This window comes from Chiloscyllium punctatum, chromosome 37 (genome assembly GCF_047496795.1).
Source record: "Chiloscyllium punctatum isolate Juve2018m chromosome 37, sChiPun1.3, whole genome shotgun sequence".
NCBI lineage: Eukaryota > Metazoa > Chordata > Chondrichthyes > Orectolobiformes > Hemiscylliidae > Chiloscyllium > Chiloscyllium punctatum.
The window spans coordinates 8,237,429-8,257,237 of record NC_092775.1 but is presented as its reverse complement, the minus strand read 5'-3'; the positions used below and the strand labels follow the sequence as shown (position 1 = coordinate 8,257,237).

Below are 19,809 nucleotides of genomic sequence, written 5' to 3'. Positions count from 1 at the left end.
ATGATACACTTTGGCCGGAGTAATCGGAATGCAAAGTACTGGGTTAATGCTAGGACTCTTGGGAGTGCAGATGAGCAGAAAGATATCGGTGTCCCTGTACACAGATCCCTGAAAGTTGCCATCCAGATTGACAGGATTGTTAAGAAGGCATACAGTGTTTTGGCCTTTATTAATAGAGGGATTGAGTTCCGGGACCAGGAGGTTATGCTGCAGCTGTACAAAGCTCTGGTACGGCCACACTTGGGAGTATTGTGTACAGTTCTGGTCACCGCATTATAAGAAGGATGTGGATGCTTTGGAAAGGGTGCAGAGGAGATTTACTAGGATGTTGCCTGGTATGGAAGGAATGTCTTACGAGGAAAGGCTGAGGGCCTTGAGGCTGTTCTCGTTAGAGAGAAGGAGGTTGAGAGGAGACTTAATAGAGACATACAAGTTAATCAGAGGGTTAGATAGGGTGGACAGGGAGAGCCTTTTTCCAAGTATGGGGACAGCAAACACGAAGGAACACAACGTTAAAGTGAGGGGAGATAGGTATAAGACAGATGTCAGAGGTAGTTTCTTTACTCAGAGAGTAGGAAAGGTATGGAATGCTTTGCCTGCATCGGTAGTAGATTTGCTAAGTTTCAGTGCATTTAAGTTGTCATTGGACAGGCAAATGGACGTACATGGAATAGTGTCGGTGGGATGGGCTTCAGATTAGTATGATAGGGCGGCGCAACATCGAGGGCCGAAGGGCCTGTACTGCGCTGTTATGTTCTGTGAATACAAGGTAGTGTAGTGGTAGTGTCAATGGACTCGTAATCCAGTACTCCAGACTAATCTGCTAGGGACATGGGTTCAAATCCTACTATGGAAGATGGATAAATTCGACGTTAATAAACATCTGAAATAAAAAACTAGTCAAATGGCGACGATTGGCAGAATCTTAGAGTTTGAGCAAAGTGTCCTATGCAAGATGTGTGGCCAAATAAAGTGACAAATGCAACAAGGCCCCTTTCAATTTCGAGACGATCTTGCTTCACCTTTTATGATTTTCATGTGTGGCGTAGCAAAATTCTCACTAGGTCATAATGAGATGCCAATTGACAGTCATGATTGATTATTAAATCAGACTACCATTCACCCAAACTCATCACATAAGCTAGATGTCAAGAAAATTCAACAAACAGAACAAGCATATGACATATTCAGTTTGGTACTTGGTCTAAGCAACCTCCATGTTGGAAACCAGGCACCAATATCTCAGGATACAGAACATAGACATCAGCCACATGCACCTTATGTTTACAACATTGGCATCTGACATGTGACAGCCTTTAAGACACATCTTGGCGCATCTCCAGTTTACTTATAGGTTACTTCTACACTTCAGTACTGTATTTCAGGCTGCACTGGCAAATATCATTATACTTCTGCACCACTTTGTGCTCAGGAACATGCACTCAGTTCATGTACTGAACCAGGCTGCATCCCTGGACTTGTCATTCGCTATCATAGCACTCATTCGCTTTGACCCTACCTGGATACTCAAAGCATCCCTGCGCTGCATTGCCTTGACTTCTCTTTTGCACTTTGCCCCCCCTCAGCCAGCGATACCAAGCTTATGTTGCTGTTTAGCATAGACCGAAAGCCAAGGAGCTTGTCACTATTGTCAGCAGACTTTCACTTAGGGTTTTCTGCACAGAAAGGCAAGGGCATCCTCCTGCACCAGTCGAGGCCCTGGTTGAGGCCATCAGAGTCAGCATCCTCTCATAAAGGATGAGGCGCTGAATGATGGGCAGGATATCGCTTGTCTTAAGTCTTTAGCTTTATTGTGGCCAATTTTCCTCATTGAATGAGAGAGGTATGTAGACTAAAGTGAGTGGTACAGTTATTACTTCTGGTGCATGCGGGGACATTTGCTGAGTGTGTGAGTAAGCAGTGCAGAGGGCATGCAGGGTTAGTGGTGGTGGGGGGGGGTGAGGTGAATGATGGCAAGTGAGAGAAAATGTTGCAAGCAATAGTAAGTGTCATTTTTGTGGCAATGTTCGCCCAGCTGGGAAGTTGATTTGCAGACATTTCGTCCCCTGTCTAGGTGACATCTTCAGTGCTTTGGAGCCTCCTGTGAAGCGCTGCTGTATTGTGTCTTCTGGAACTGATTTGGTTCTGTTCCTGCTGCTTCTGGTTGCCGGTTCCGGTTGTTCGTTGTAGTGGCCGGCATATTAGATCGAGGTCTATGTGCTTGTTGATCGAGTCTGTAGATGAGTATCATCCTTCTCGGAATTCTCTGACTGTCCTCTGTTTGGCTTGTCCTATGGTCACTAGGTTTCACGTTGAGAATCTCTCCAGAGAAACTCAATGCAACTCTGATTCAGACAAAAGAAAAGTACGCCATCCACTCACTGTCAATTATTATTAAAATTTTATCTGGTTTACTAATAGAATACCCTTTCGGGGAGGAAATTTATTATTCTTGTATGGGATCCCAGAGCCAAAACAGCGTAGTAGACTTTGAACTGCCTTTGGCCAATTAGGATGGACAATAATGCTAGTCTAGCCAGAGCTGCCCTCTGCCTGTAAACAATAAAAAAGAACTTAAGGGCCTTAATTGCTGACAAGTCAAGGCAGAAACTCATGAATCTTTTTACCTAAAACATAATTAGTGAGGTGTGAGAAGTGGGTGAGTTTCTCTCTCCAGAACCAACTTGCCTCATTTCCTCCTCTTGTTGTCTCTCTTGCCACCTCCAGGGAGATGAAAATCATAGTCAATTTTAAAAGAAGCCAAACATTGCATGCGCAAGACCTTTCATTTACTGTTCCATGTAAAACCATTTCCTGCTGTGCAAAACATCTTACACAGATAATTCAGTACTTTTTTCTTCAATGAGTATTTCTGACGTATGCTCATTATGCTGGAAATTCATGTTGACTGCACCATAGTATGGTAGTAATGGACTGCTTTTAAATATGGTTTATCTGTTATAACTGTTTTCATTCCTGATTTTGCTCTTAAATTAACTTGAGGGGAGATGATGGGCTAGTGGTATTATGGCTAGAATAATCTAGATACCCAGGTAATGTCCTGGGAACCTGGGTTTGAATCCTACCACAACAGATAATGGAATTTGAATGCAGTAAAAATTAGAAGTCTAATATAGACCATTGTCAATTGTCAAGAAAAACTCATCTGGTTCAGAATTGTACTCTAGGGAAGGAAATTGCCATCCTTACTTGGTCTGGTTTCCATGTGACTTTAGACCCACAGCAATGTGGTTGACTCTCAACTGCCCTGTGGGCAATTCGGGATGAGCAATAAATACTGGCCTAGCCAGTGATGCCTACATGTTGTGAATGAATTTAAAAACATATATTTGAGTGTAGTGAGCACCATCTTGTCAAGGGCAGCCACTCATAAGTCCTCCTTAGTATGACACCTACATACCCAAAAGAATGTTGATATTCTGTAGCAGCAGTACCTCACAAACAGAATATTGCTCATCGTAGTGATCCTGATTTGCATGATTACAAATGTTTGTCGTCAGTAAAGACTACAAATTTATTTGGTGGGAAGGAATGCAACGTATATGCTATGTGGCAACAATTTAAAAATATTTAAGTTGCATGTTAGTCAACATGATTTTGAAATGTTTACATTCTTTAGGTCTCCAATATATGACTCTGTCTCTCTCTGCCAATAATCTTTCATAGCCAACCTAAGATGTGAGTGTGTACTGTGTAACCTCTAATGTTTAGTTCTCTTTCTGAGGGTTAATACAAGCTTTGCACCTCTCAATTTGCTTTTAGTTAAATTTGGAACTTCATATGAGTAAATTACAAACCAACATTATTCTGTTTCTCACTGCATTCATTTCATCTTTATTTTAATTACAATTTTCACCTTTACAACAGGGCATATCAACAGTGGTCTTTTCATTTGGACATTGTTTTGCCTAAATCTGAACTGATTGTCATATTTTGTTATTTTAAAGGACAATGCGGAAAGATTACATCATATCAAAATACATAGATCGTCAATATGTGAAAAAGAGTAATAGTACTCCTGTGACAAAGTTGAATAATTTATGCACTGCTGTAACATGCAAGGATATATTTGCATTGATACAGGCCTATGCTGAAAAGGTCAACCTTAGTGAATCATTGCCATCTTATGCACAGGTAAGAGGGGCACTAGTCAGACCAAACTGACTTTAGTTTACTGAAGGAAAAATAAACTTTCTTTTGTATTGTACTTTCTTAAATTTTGGTGAAGTTATCAAACCTATTCAGATATAAGGATATTTGGTAGAACAATAAGTATGTTATTTAGACAAATATAGCAATAATCAGTAAACTGGAAAGAGATGACTGATCAGATAACTTGGTTTTCTGTGATGGTGGTTTTGGGGGAATGCCGTTCAGGTCACCAAGGTACTCCTACACTTTGAATCATGTTTTGGAAATCTTCAATGTTCTCCCACACCGTCAGATGTGACCTTGACCTTGACATTTATTGTGGGTGTGGGGCTGGTGTGCGGTGCTGAAAATATGCTAACCTAAAGTCTGTAAAGAATTTAAGGGCAGAATTTCATTTAAGATGTATATCTTTATTTCCCAGCCAGCAGTCAGTTCAAAAGTTTATGAGGATATAGCGATGTTGTGGAAACATAACTGGTCTAGTGCCCAGGCTAATGCTAGGGGACATGGGTTCAGATATCACTATGGCAGCTGGTGGAATTTGAATTCATGTCTTAATAAATCTGTAATTGAAACCTAGCCTCATTCAGGGTAATCATGACAGCTGCTATTGATTGTTATAAAAGCCAATTTTGATTCACTATTGCCCTTTAGGGAAGGGGGTCTGCCATCCTCACCTAGTCTGGCCTATCGATCCACAGTAAAGGTCTCAATGCTGAACTGAAATGTCCTAGCAAGGTGTTCCTTTGCTGTCACTGGGTCAAAATCCTGGAAGTCTCTCCCTCTCAGCAATGTGGTCTATCTACAGCACATTGACTGCTGCAGTTCATGAAGGAAGCTCAGCAGCACCTTCTCAAGGGCAACTAGAGATGAGCAGTACATGAATAACATAAAGAACTGCAGATGCTGAAAATCTGAAGCAAGAACAACTTGCTGGTGAAACTCAGCAGGTCTGGCAACATCTGTGGAGAGGCAGCAAAGTTAGCATTTCAAGTTTCAAAGGGTCACAGGGCTCAAAATGTTAACTCTGCTTTCTCTTTATTTTTATGGACCAGACCAAATCCCCTCCAAATATATCAAGGAGCTGGTCAAATCCTAGCATTTCTTATTTAAAGGAAAGTGTCAGGTGCTGTGTTGCAGATGTGATTCAATTGGTTATGGTACTCTGTTTTAAGCAAAACATACTTTATACTTAAAACAAAAACAGAAATTTCTGGAAAAGCTCAGCACATCTGGCAGTATCTGTGGAAAGACAGTCAGAGTTAATGTTTTGGGTCAGGTGACTCTTCTTCAGAACTGATGGTTGCTTGAAAAAGGTTGTGTTTATACAGAACGTAATGTGGGGGGGAGGTCAGTAGTAAATGATTGGTGGAGATAAAGCTGAAAGCAAGAGAAGAACAATTTGACGGACAAAGAAATGGATAACAATCAGTCGAGGAGATTGAATAGCTGCTTAGGACAATTATGGGCTAACAGCAAGCCGTGTGATAACAAGGCCTGGTGTGTGGGCGTTGAGGTCAACATGGGACAAGTTGCCTCAAACCTTAAAATTTTTGAACTGGATACTGAGTCCAGAAGGCTGTGGAGTTCCAAGCAGAAAATGCTGTTCTTCCAGCTTGTGCTGAGCTGCGCTGGGGTCCTGCAGCAATCCCAAGTCAGAGATGTTAGCCAGGGAACAAGGTGATGAATTGAAGTATGTTGTTTCTTGGATGACATCACTGCAGTGCTCCAGTGAAGCTCAGTGCAAGCTGGAAGAATAGCACCTCATTTTCTGCTTAGGAGCTCCATTGCCTTCTGGAGTCAATACTAAGTTCAACAATTTTAGGGCTTGAGGCAACTTCTTCAATGTCCTTAACCCAACCCCTATATACCAGGCCCTGTCTTCACATGGGCTGCTATTATACACCACCCATTGTTAACCACTAATAGTCCCCTTTAGCAGCTATTCATTATCCTAGGCTGACTGTTATCCACTCTTTTGTCTGCCCAACTGTTCTTCTCTCTCTTTGGACTCTATCTCCATCTATCATTTACCCCTTGCCCACGCCCCTTACCCTATCGTTTGCATAAAAACTTTGTCTAAGCTACCATCCATTCTGAAGAAGGGTCACCTGAGCTGAAACGTTAACTCTGATTTCATTTCTCTCCTTAGATGCTGCCAGACCTGCTGAGAGTTTCCAGCAATTTCTGTTTTTGTTTCTGATTTCCAGCATCCACAGTTCTCTCAGTTTTTACACTTTATTCTTACTGCACAGTTAAATTACAAAGGAAATAAAGAACAATTGAGCTAACTTTAACTCTATTGGAAAACATAACAGAATAATAGATTATTTAAATACTAAACAGCAACTGTTTCAATATAATAGCATTGTGTAAACACACACTTGGCAAAAGTAAATTTAGTCGAATAGATTGTCTCACATGCAGTGTTTCTCCAGTCCAAGAGGAAAAAACATCAAGAGAAAATTCTGGCAGTGGGAGAAAGAACACAAGCATTTTGCTGTAGCAGGGAGAGATGTATGGCAACCCCAACAGCTCCTGAAATCTTGCCTCTGTGGGAGCCTCACTCCACCCTTTCATGCTGCCTTTACTTTTACAACTTTTTTTTTAATAACAAAACGCCAAGGCGCCTCAACTGTTTACTATGTTGGCGTGGAACAGACCACCATTCATCTCTGTCTCTCTCTTCACAAAAAACACCAAGAAAACACGTGACAGTGAGGCAAAGAATAGGGAGAGAGTGCAGTTGAACACGTGGCTGCAAGGATGGTGTAGGAGGGAGGGCTTCAGATATTTGGACAATTGGACTGCATTCTGGGGAAGGTGGGACCTGTATAAACAGGACGGGTTGCACCTGAACCAGAAGGGCACCAATATCCTGGGGGGTAGGTTTGCTAGCACTCTTCGGGGGGGTTTAAACTAATTTGGCAGGGGGATGGGATCCGGACTTGTAGTCCAGCAAGTAAGCTAGCTGTGTGTCAGGATGTCCAAGACTGCAGGGAGGCTGTGGAGAAGGTAGCACTGACAGGAACTACTTGCGGACACAGAGATGGGCTCAAGTGCGTATACTTCAATGCAAGGAGTATCAGAAATAAGGTGGGTGAACTTAAGGCGTGGATCGGTACCTGGGACTGCGATGTTGTGGCCATCACGGAAACATGGATAGATGAGGGACAGGAATGGCTGTTGGAGGTTCCTGGTTACAGATGTTTCAGTAAGATTAGGGAGGGTGGTAAAAAAGGAGGGGGGGTGGCATTGCTAATTAGAAATGGTATAACGGCTGCAGAAAGTAAGTTTGAGGGGGATCTGCCTCTGGAGATAGTATGGGCTGAAGTCAGAAATAGGAAAGGTGCAGTCACCTTGTTGGGTGTTTATTATAGGCCCCCCAATAGCAGCAGAGATGTGGAGAAACAGATTGGGAAACAGATTTTGGAAAGATGCAGAAGCCACAGGGTCGTAGTCATGGGCGACTTCAACTTCCCAAATATTGATTGGAAGCTCTTTAGATCAAGTAGATTGGATGGGGTGGTGTTTGTGCAGTGGGTCCAGGAAGCTTTTCTAACGCAGTATGTAGATTGTCCAACCAGAGGGGAGGCCATATTGGATTTGGTACTCGGTAATGAACCGGGACAAGTGGTGGGCTTGTTAGTGGGTGAACATTTTGGTGATGGTGACCACAATTCTGTGACTTTCACCTTGGTTATGGAGAGAGATAGGTGCGCACAACAAGGAAGTTTTTACAATTGGGGGAAGGGAAATTACGATGCTGTAAGACAGGATTTGAGGAGCATACGTTGGGAGCATAGGCTGTCAGGGAAGGATGTGGTGGAAATGTGGAACTTTTTCAAGGAGCAGATACGACGTGTCCTTGATATGTATGTTCCGATCAGGCAGGAAAGAAATGGTCGTGTGAGGGAGCCTTGGTTGACGAGGGAGGTTGAATGTCTAGTAAAGAGGAAGAAGGAGGCTTACATAAGGTTGAGGAAACAAGGTTCAGACAGAGCAGTGGAGGGATACAGGATAGCCAGAAGGGACCTGAAGAAAGGGATTAGGAGAGCTAAGAGAGGGCATGAAAAATTCTTGGCGGATAGGATCAAGGATAACCCCAAGGCATTCTATGCGTATGTGAGAAACCTGAGAATGACGAGAACGAGGGTAGGTCCGATCAAGGACAGTGGTGGGAGACTGTGTATTGAGTCGGAAGAGATAGGAGAGGTCTTGAACAAGTACTTCTCTTCAGTATTTACGAACGAGAGGGACCGTATTGTTGAAGAGGAGAGTGTGAAACGGACTGATAAGCTAGAAGAGATACCTGTTAGGAAGGAAGATGTGTTGGACATTTTGAACAACTTGAGGATAGACAAGTCCCCCGGGCCTGACGGGATATATCCTAGGATTATGTGGGAAGCAAGAGAGGAAATTGCAGTACCGTTGGCAATGATCTTCTCATCTTCACTGGCAACGGGGGTGGTACCAGGGGACTGGAGAGTAGCGAATGTTGTGCCCCTGTTCAAAAAAGGGAATAGGGATAACCCCGGGAATTACAGGCCAGTTAGTCTTTCTTCTGTGGTAGGCAAAGTAATGGAAAGGGTACTGAGGGATAGGATTTACGAGTATCTGGAAAGACACTGCTTGATTAGGGACAGCCAGCACGGATTTGTGAAGGGTAGGTCTTGCCTTACAAGTCTTATTGAATTCTTCGAGGAGGTGACCAAGCATGTGGATGAGGATAGAGCAGTGGATGTAGTGTACATGGATTTTAGTAAGGCATTTGATAAGGTTCCCCATGGTAGGCTTATGCGGAAAGTCAGGAGGCATGGGATAGAGGGAAATTTGGCCAATTGGATAGAAAACTGGCTAACCGGTCGAAGTCAGAGAGTGGTGGTAGATGGTAAATATTCAGCATGGAGTCCAGTTACAAGTGGAGTTCCGCAGGGATCAGTTCTGGGTCCTCTGCTGTTTGTAATTTTTATTAATGACTTAGATGAGGGAGTCGAAGGGTGGGTCAGTAAATTTGCAGATGATACGAAGATAGGTGGAGTTGTGGACAGTGAGGAGGGCTGTTGTCGGATGCAGAGGGACTTAGATATGATGCAGAGCTGGGCTGAGGAGTGGCAGATGGAGTTCAACCCTGCCAAGTGTGAGGTTGTCCATTTTGGAAGAACAAATAAGAATGCGGAATACAGGGTTAATGGTAGGGTTCTTGGTCAGGTGGAGGAACAGAGGGATCTTGGGGTCTATGTACATAGATCTTTGAAGGTTGCCACTCAGGTGGATAGAGTTTGTAAGAAGGCCGATGGAGTATTATCGTTCATTAGCAGAGGGATTGAATTCAAGAGTCGTGAAGTGATGTTGCAGCTGTACAGGAATTTGGTTAGGCCACAGTTGGAGTACTGTGTGCAGTTCTGGTCGCCTCACTTTCGGAAGGATGTGGAGGCTTTGGAGAGGGTGCAGAGAAGATTTACCAGGATGTTGCCTGGAATGGAGAGTAGGTCGTACGAGGATAGGTTGAGAGTTCTCGGCCTTTTCTCGTTGGAACGGCGAAGGATGAGGGGTGACTTGATAGAGGTTTATAAGATGATCAGAGGAATAGATAGAGTAGACAGTCAGAAACTTTTTCCCCGGGTACATCAGAGTGTTACAAGGGGACATAAATTTAAGGTGAAGGGTGGAAGGTATAGGGGAGATGTCAGGGGTGGGTTCTTTACCCAGAGAGTGGTGGGGGCATGGAATGCGCTGCCCGTGGGAGTGGTAGAGTCAGAATCATTGGCGACCTTTAAGCGGCATTTGGATAGGTACATGGATGGGTGCTTAATCTAGGATAGAAGTTCGGCACAACATCGTGGGCCGAAGGGCCTGTTCTGTGCTGTATTGTTCTATGTTCTATGTTCTATGTTCTAAAAAATTCGCCTGTTAAAGCCATAGATTACAGAGAACCAGAAAAGCCCACCAACTGAGTTTAAGAAAAAAAACACAGTACTGCAGGAGGATGTTTCATGTGCATTAGGCCTATTCCACAGATCATAAAGTTTTTATATCTGATAAATATTTGTGACTCCTCTTTCTGATAGAAACCAGTGTAATTGTGTGTTACATTACATCACTCCTTGATTTGAATCTACATTCTACAAAATAAAAGCCCTTTTGTTTATAGTAGTTACCCAGTGTTTATAGTAGTTACCCAGTGTTTATAGTAGTTACCCAGTGTTAAGTAATACGTAAGTATCTGAAATGGCAAGTTTTAACCAGCTCTCAATTAGCTCTAACTTACAACATGCAACTAACTGTAGAAGCAAATTACTGCAGATGCTGGAATCTGAACTGATAACAAAAAGTCCTGGAGATCAGAGCCAACCAGGCAGCATTCATGGAGAAACAGCAAGCTAACGTTTTGAGTCTAGATGACTCTAGCTTGCTTTCTTTCCATGGATGCTGCCTGACTCACTGTGAACTCTAGCATTTATTTGTTATCAATGCAATTAACTGTAGTTTGACTACCTAAGCTAAATAACTTGCGTTAAATCAGGCAATGGGAAATGAAGCAACAGAAGAATTGTGACTTTGCAACTTCCTGAAAGTACTTGTTATTGATAACAAATACCAATGACAGAAAGTGTTCTGCTTTTGAAAGCTAAAATTCTTTATCTTGATGAGCATGAATAATCCACCAAACATTATAGATTTGATGAACGAAAGCAAAGAAAAAGGATTTAAAATCATGAATAATTGCAAAGGTATCAATTGCACTCTTACTTTATTTTAAACGTTTCCTTTGTGTATTTGTATCTGATTGGCAGGAACCAGGAGAGACTGCTCTTCACCTCGCTGTACACCTTGCTGATCTCACTTCCCTTCACATTGTGGACTTTCTTGTGCAAAACTGGTATGTTACAATTCACACACCTTTTCCAAGAGCAAATGCACTTAGAATAGTAATAAATGCTTGCAGTAAAACTACTGTGCTTGTTGTCTCAAAAGCACTTTCTCTATCCAGCTTAACTATAACAAGGGTAGTGTGCAATGCCAAGTAGAAGATTTACTTTGGATATAAATGTCATATAGGCTAAGTATGTGCAAGAGCAGTGATATTGGATTGTTTTTTCATTCTGGCCTGAATTAAAATCAATGCAAAGACCTGATTATCCCAGCTGACATATTTTTGAAGAATTATTACATTAGATTAGATACTTACAGTGTGGAAACAGGCCCTTCGGCCCAGCAGGTCCACACCAACCCTCCGAAGAGCAACCTACCCAGACCCAGACCCATTCCCCTCCACTTACCCCTTCACCTCACACTACGGACAATTTAACATGGCCAATTCACCTAACCTGCACATTTTTGGACTGTGAGAGGAAACTGGAGCACCCGGAGGAAACCCACACAGACACGGGGAGAATGTGCAAAATCCACACAGACAGTTGCCTGAGGCGGGAATTGAACCCGGGTCTCTGGCGCTATGAGGCAGCAGTGCTAACCACTGTGCCACCCATGGATTAGATTTGGAAAACTTATCTAATTGTCTAATGCCTAAATAAAAATCTTAATCAGTGGTAGCAACCTGGGGCATTTTACCAGCCCTGATATCAGACTCGTTTTCAAGTCATATCAGACTTGAAATGTTAACTCCATTTCTCTTGTCACAGATGTTGCCTGGCCTGTTGGGTTTTTCCAGCATTTTCTGCATATGTTTCAGATTTTCCAGCATCTGTACTCTCTTGCTTTTATTTCCTTTGATATGGTTCCTGACTTGTAAACAGAGAAAATAGGAGCTGTATTAAGCCATTCCACCCTTTGAGTTTGCTGTATCATTCAATGTAATCCTGGCTGATCATTCAACTCAAATCCTGTTCTGTTTTCTTTCCCATTCCATAGAATAGGCCATTCATCCCCTCAAACCTGTTACACTATTCAATGAGATCTAGACTGATATATAGCCTAACTCCATATTATCTGCCTTTCACCAATATCCCTTAATTTTTGCTCAACAAAAATTTATCTATCTCTAATTTAAAATTAATAATTGGTCCAGTATCCATTGCTGATTCGTTCCAAAGAGAGTTCCAAATATCTACCACACTTTGCGTTTACAAATGTTTCCTGACATCTCGCTTAAATGGTCTGGACCTAATTCTCAGACTATGCCCCTAATTTTAGAATCTCAAGCCGGTGGATGTAGTTTATCCTTGTCTTGTCCTGTTAAAATTGTCAAGACTTTGATCTTATCACCCTTAAGCTTCTAAATTCTAGAGTAAACAGACCTAATTTGTATAATCTCTGAAGTCCAATTACACCTGAAGTCCAGGTATAATTGTTGTAAGCTTAACTTTTCTCCCATTATTCATAATACCTCTGTGATATGATTCTTGTCACCTTCTAAACCGTCCAAGCTGCACAAAAATTGTGAAAGTCTGAAATGCCCACTGTTGCCAGTAACACTGAGACATCACTGTGCAGACTATCTGTCTGCCTCCTTATCTATACTGATAAAAATTGCTGGTTCTGGGAATGCCAATGAGTTATCCACATTCAAGTCCCACATATCCTGTTTGAAACCCACCCATCACTCTTCAGCCCTATATCAGGACAAGAAAACCTAGCCCAATATCTAGTCTGCCTTTTGATCAGATTGTTTGTCAATATATGTCCTGCTCCTCTGTCAGTTTCATGACAGTACTGAATGTGTGAAAAGTATTTGTTAAGAATTATGTGTTCTCATTTTGGAGTTCATTTCGAAGGAGGTGATTGTTATGACATGGGGTAAACTCCCCCTGTTAATTTAAACCAGCAACACTGAAAAGATTTATCACATGCAGTAATCTGTGAAAATTCAACAGGCCAGAAACTATTTAAAGTAAAATGTAACAATTTTATTTCTGAAAGTATAACAGGGAATAATTAACTAATGACTATTTACAGCCCCTTCTTCTAATCTATCGTTTATTTTCCCTTCTGTAATACTAGTCCAATAAAACCACCGATTAAGATTTATCAAAATTCAAATTTCAAAACCAGCCAGCTATCAAATCTTGGTATCTTCCTCTGTAGATTTTCTTCTTCTTAGGGATTTCTGTTTCACAGGTCACTGATCGATAAAGGTATCTTTTAAGAGAGCTATTTTTCTGTTAATCTGTACATGCTGGTGGCTTGGCAGTTCTCCATTGACTGTTCAAGTTTTTCCTGTCTTATACCCTCAAAGCATTGGATTGTATCATTGGCTTTTAAGCTTGTCAATATGCTAAATTCAAACTGGATTTTGGTATTTTGGGGGTATAATTTAAACTGATTGGCCAAATTTGAATTTGTTTTGCCGTCTCCAGGCAACCCGGTTAATCTATCTGTTTGATCAAATGTTACATTGTTACCTTATTCAGAATACTTGGTGTTGTATCTGGTAGTTCTGCTAGCTTTTAACTCTCTTAAAGGTACAGTACCCCTTATACCTTCATAACATAGGCAACTGAATTAGTTGTATTAGCTTGAATTCGAACAGCATATTCACTAATCCGTGGGGAGAAAGGATGGAAAGAATGCCCAAGTACATTTCCAGACAATAGTCCAATACAGCAAAACTGTGCATGGATAAGAAACTTAATCCGGTCAAAGACTTAACTAGCTTAGAATCCCTACACTCTGGAAACAGGCCATTCAGCCCAACAGGTCCACATTGACCCTCCAAAGAAGATCCCACCTAAACGCACCCCTTACCTTGTAACGCTGCATTTCCAAAGAACAAAGAAAATTTACAGCCCAGGAACTGGCCCTTCGACTTTCCAAGCCTGAGCTGATCCAAATCTACTGTCTAAACCTGTTGCCCACTTCCTAAGCATCTGTACCCCTCTGCTCCCCACCTACTCATGCATCTTAAGTGAATCTACCATGCCTGCCTCTACTACCTCTGCTGGCAACACGTTCCAGACACCCACCTCCCTCGGTGTAAAGTACTTGCCACATGTATCCCCCTTAAACTTTTCACCTCTCACCTTGAAAGCATGACCTCTCGTTATTGAATCCTTCACCCTGGGGAAAAAAACTTATCTCAATCTACCTTGTCTATACCCTTCATGATTTTGTAAACCTCAATCAGGTCACCCTTCAATCTTGTTTTTTCTAATGAAAACAAACCTAACCTGCTCAACGTCTCTTCATAGCTAGCACCTTCCATACCAGGCAACATCCTTGTAAACCTGCTCTGCACCCTCTCCAAAGCATCCACATCCTTTTGGTAATGTGGCAACCAGAACTGTACACAATATTCTAAATGTAGCCGAACCAACGTCGTGTACAATTTTAACATGACCTGCCAGCTCATATACTCAATAGCCTGTCCGATGAAGGCATGCATATCATAAGCCTTCTTGACCACTCTATCCACCTGTGCAGACACCTTCAAGGTATAATGGACCTGCACACTCAGATCTCTCTGCTCATCAACTTTTCCCAAGGCTCTTCCACTCACTGTATAATTCGCTCTAGAATTAGACTTTCCAAAATGCATCACCTCACATTTGCCTGGATTGAACTCCATCTGCTACTTCTCCGCCCAACTCTCCCGTCTATCTATATTCTCCTGTATTCTTTGACAGTCTCTTATGCTTTCTGCTACTCCACCAATCTTCGTGTCAATCTTCATCCCATGACTAACCCATCTCGTCTACATATCCCTGAACTCTATGGTTTAATTTAGCATGACCAATCCATCTAACTTGCACATCTGTGGGAGAAAACTGGATCACCCGACAGAAACCCACACAGACACAGGGAAAATTTACAAACTCCACACAGTCGCCCAAGGATTGTTTCAAATCTGAGTCCGTGGTGAGGCAGCAGTGCTAATCACTGAGCCACTGTGCCAATGCAAGAGTTCTGCTTGCTTAATTTAAGGATCCTGGCATCATGCCAGCTGCATGGACTGTGTGATTAAAACGAAGTAAACATCATTTAATTCTTACAATAAATTATAATGCAGACAATTTGAACTTGCCTTTACAAGTTGTAGGTACTCACCCAGAATATGGGAAAAATCAACTAGGAGAAAGGGAAGACTGCAGATGCTGGAAAAGCAGAGAAGTCAGGCAGCATCCAAGGAGCAGGATAGTCAATGTTTCAGGCATAAGCCCTTCATCAGGAATGAACCCCATTCCTGATGCAGGGGTTATACCTGAAACGTCAATTCTCCTGCTCCTCGGAGGTTGCCTGATCTGCTGTCCTTTTCCATGCACCACACTCTCAACTCAGAATATGGGAAAGTCAAGTACGCTTTTTATCAAGGTCCTAGTTTTCTCTGTTTTGGAAAAGTAGACAATCTATAGTTATTATAACTTGTGTGACTGATTTTTTTATATATGTATATACATTCTAGTGGGAACCTTAGCAAGCAAACCATGAAAGGAAATACAGCTGTTCATTACTCCTGTCTATTCAATAAAGCAGAATGCCTCAAACTACTCCTGAGAGCCAAGGCCAACACCATTATTTGTAAGTACTGCAACAGTCATCAGTGAAATATTGTCCAATACCTATCACCAAAACAACTAATAAGTTGAATGTAAGGAGCTTCAGGCATCTTCATAGGTTATAGTTCTCATCACTTACAGTCAGAAACTTGTGTTCTTTGACAATGACTGTAGTGGTGTGGAGTCCAATTGCAAACCCATTCACCTCTCCAGTATAGCTCACCCCATTATTTCTATTTTGAACAGAAGCAGCAAAAATCTAAAAACACTGAGCCTCTGAGTACCTTGGCTAATCTCTCAGGCAGCCTTCTGTCGCTGTCAAGGAATATAGAGAAATTCAGCTCCTGCTTGGTGTTAGGTATGGTGCAGAGTTGGATCTCCTTGTTGTGCTGAAGATTCAGAGGCAGTGCCCTTTATCTGTTGCAGGTGGATGGGTCACCTCCTCCTCTGTCCTACTTACGAGATACATCAAGTACTCATTGGCAAATTAAGGAACTCACCATAACATGTACAATAACACTCCGGAATGCTTACAGACACTTGGTGAAAGAAAAGGGTCTTAAAAATTTCCTTCATTGGAATTTGGATGCCTGTATAGAATACTTTTAAGTAACAGTTATGCAGGATCCATCTTGCAACAGAGCATTTGTTTATTTATTTTTTTAAATTCACTTGTACGATATGGGCATCACTGGCTGGCCAGCATTTATTGCCTATTCCCTCATTGCGTTGAGAAAATAGTCCTGAGTTGCCTTTTTAAACCACAACCATGATATATTTCCAAGTCAAGATAGTGAGAGGGTTGGAGGGAACTTGTTTGCAGAGTAATTACTGAATTCAATACAGGACTTGTGTGTGCCTAATTTAAGGATCCTGGCATCATAGCTGCTTGGTCTGGGTAATTGAAAGCATGCTGAGGCATGTTGAGGACATCCCTGTATGCACCCTTCTCTTGTAGAACACCATTGCAGAACACAGTAAATGGCTGACAGCCTAGTACTGGACTCCATGGAGCCACTTACAGCAGTCTCAAGCAAGGTGATTTCAAACCCACAACATCTCCTGCTTCATTATTAAGTTTTCTGAAAGTTGTTCTTGCCAGCATAGGTTTGTTGTAATGCAATTTTTTTTTCATAATTTTACTGAAACTCAATGATCACCATTCAAAGTTAATAAACTTTACTTCACAAAATTTGACTTAAATCTTTGTTGAAATTTTGCTTTTCATTTTTGATAGTAAATGAAAATGGAGAAACTGCTATGGATATTGCTCATAGACTGAAACACCAATATTGTGAAGAACTGGTAAGAAATTAACAAGTTCAGAAATCTTTAATCACTCAGTTTACAAGGACTGGCTATATAATAATCAGTTTGTAATTTAGTCATGAATCAGCTTCCTTGTTATAACTACGTCTTAGAACTGAGATACAAAACAGGACTGGGAATATATCAACCAGTTATTAATTGTGGTTAGCTAGTTATTAGAATTGATGACAAAAAATGGTTGCCTCTGTTAATATTGATAAGTTGTGGAAACCAGTTTCTACATTGTTTGGAGAATGTTTTGAATTTGTGCCAGATTTTAATTGATTTTCTGGCTTATTTATACATGATATTAGACAATGCTAGAATTAAACAAAATTAGAAGAATTGCGTTTGTTGATCTGTTTAGACCACATATTTATTGAAAAAAGTGATTTTTTTCGAACTATTTATCAACTTGATTGAAATGAATTATGAAAATAATTGAAGTATTATTTTTACTTATTGTATATAAACAACCTAAATATTTTTTAAAAACATCTGAGATCACTTCACACTGCAAAATGCCTTTAGAAGTGGTGTGAATATTTCTGTAGCAGGGCAATTAAGCAGAGAGAACAGGAAGAGAGAAAGAAACAATCACCCTTTTAATGTGGGAAAGTTGGCAGCGACAGCAAGTCCCTTAAAGAGCAATGTGATAACAATCAGATAAACTATTTTATAATATTGGTTGAGAGATAAACATTGACAAGGGCATCAGGCAGTGTTCTCTTGTTTTGTTTGCAACAGTTCACCTGAGAGGGGATAATGATCCTCTGTTTAATATTTCATTCAAAAGATGACACCTTTAATAATCCAGCACTCTTAGTCCATCAGTGGCCTCCACAGTGATATAATCCAGAATAATGTTTTTTTTCAATGAGAAATATTCAGTGGCATGTAAACAAAGAAACACACCATTCTTCTTCATTGCTTTCAGCTGAGGAGAAAATTGCGAGGGGAGAATATGAAAAGTTTTCATTTATTTGTGTATTCCTTCCTTGTGTATTCCTTAAAATTAATAATCTAATATTCCTAATCTTCCTTTATTTATTAAAAGCTAACTCAGGCAAAACTAAACCGGTTTAATCTACATACAAATGTGGAATATGAGTGGCGACTGAGACAGGATGATTATTATGAGAGTGATGATGATCTGGATGAAAAGGTCAGTTTGTTTCTGTTTTTATTTTTAAGAAGTCATAAAATAGAATTGTAGTATAGTTATGGTGCAAAGAAGGACATTTGATGTGTTGTGTCCAATGTGCCTCCATGCAAAAGCTTCTCAGTTAGCCCCAAACCTCTTCCCATTTCCATATCCCTGCAAATTAGTTCTGTTCAGATGCTTATCCAACTTCCTTTTGAAGGCACATTTGGCACTACGTCAGGGTTTCAGATTATCCTAACCACTTACTTTGTCAAAAGGGTTTTTCTTGATGTTGCCATTCATCTTAAATTGTTGTCCTCCGATACGTGACCCTTTCACCAATGAAAACTGTTTATCCATTCTGTCCTGATCCCTCATGATTTTGAACACTTGGCTCAACTGTTCCTTTCCTAAGGAGAACAACATCACTCCTCCAAATCTATCCATGTATTTGAAGTTCCTCATCTCTGGAACTATTCTGGTAAACCTTTTCTGCATCCTCCGTTAACAACAGTTCACCACTATGCCTTGTAGAAGCAACTTACTGCAGACTCTGGAATCTGCACTGAAAACAAAAAGCACTGATGAAGAGTCATCTAGATTTGAAACATTAGCTTGCTGTCTGTCCACAGATGCTGTCTGACCCACTATGATTTCCAGTTTTTTTTTGTATTCACCATTGCACTTTGTTTCTTGTCACTCAACCAACTTTGTATCCTTACAATTGTTGTCCCTTTTATACCATGGGCCTTAACTTTGTTCACAAGCCTAAAATGTAATGCCTTATAAAACACCTCCTAAACTTCTAAAGTACACAGCGCTCTCTTCATCAACCATCTCTTTTACTTCATCAAACAACTCAATCACATTAATTAAACATAATGTAACAAGTCTTGTTGACTTTCCTTAATTAATCCATACTTGTCCAAATGCACTTTCAGTGCTAGTTGAGATAACAACGAAGTCCTTGTTTTTCATCTCTGTAACTAAAAGGGTCCTATTTTTTACAAACACACACATCGCCCCCAAACACACACATTCCCTCAGCTTTTTTTAATTTCAAAAATATGCTTTATTCATTAAAAAAATCTCTTTGTATATATACATTGCCACAAAGGCAGTTCGGTTCTGTACAGTTGCATATCAAGTAAATAAACAAAACATTGAACTTAGACTGTATCTAAACAATCAAATACTTCTCTTACACAGACTATACTAGTATTTACATATATTTAAGGCACTAGGAGGGTCCAATAACTGAACAGACCCCCATTTAACTTCAGCATGAAGACCTCAGACAGTGGTCTTTCCCCACTGCACCTTGGCAGCAGCTGCCCCAAGCTGTAGTGCATCCCTCAGCATGAAGTCCTGGACCTTAGAATGTTCCAATCTGCAACACTCAGTTGAGGCCAAATCCTTATTCTGGAAGACCTACAAGTTTTGGGCAAATCAAAGAGTGTCTTTTACAGAGTCTTCCAGGTACAGTTGCTGTTTATCTCGGTGTGTGTCCTGGGGAAACAGACTGTAAAGCACAAAGTCCCACATTGCAGAGCTGCTCAGATGAACCTCAACACAAGCTACTGCATCTTCCTCTAGACTTTACAAAGGCACATTCCAGAATGTGTGACAGTCTTACAGCCCCTTCGAGGGCACAGACTAACCAGGCTTACATAAAGGGTCTCACAGGTAGTGCCCTTCTCACACCAGCCAAGCTATGTCTTGGTGCTT

At 41.1% G+C, this 19,809-nt stretch overlaps 1 protein-coding gene across 3 annotated transcripts in view; it reads left to right on the top strand.

Annotated features, from left to right (window-relative positions):
• unm_sa1614 (un-named sa1614) overlaps positions 1-19,809 on the top strand; it is a 259,429-nt gene that overhangs the window by 198,194 nt on the left and 41,426 nt on the right. For all 3 annotated transcript variants that reach the window (XM_072556198.1, XM_072556197.1, XM_072556200.1), the window contains 5 exons: positions 3,969-4,155; positions 10,971-11,056; positions 15,536-15,651; positions 16,867-16,934; positions 17,995-18,102. In XM_072556198.1, coding sequence (XP_072412299.1) covers positions 3,969-4,155; positions 10,971-11,056; positions 15,536-15,651; positions 16,867-16,934; positions 17,995-18,102 — 565 coding nt within the window. The remainder of the gene's footprint in view (positions 1-3,968; positions 4,156-10,970; positions 11,057-15,535; positions 15,652-16,866; positions 16,935-17,994; positions 18,103-19,809) is intronic.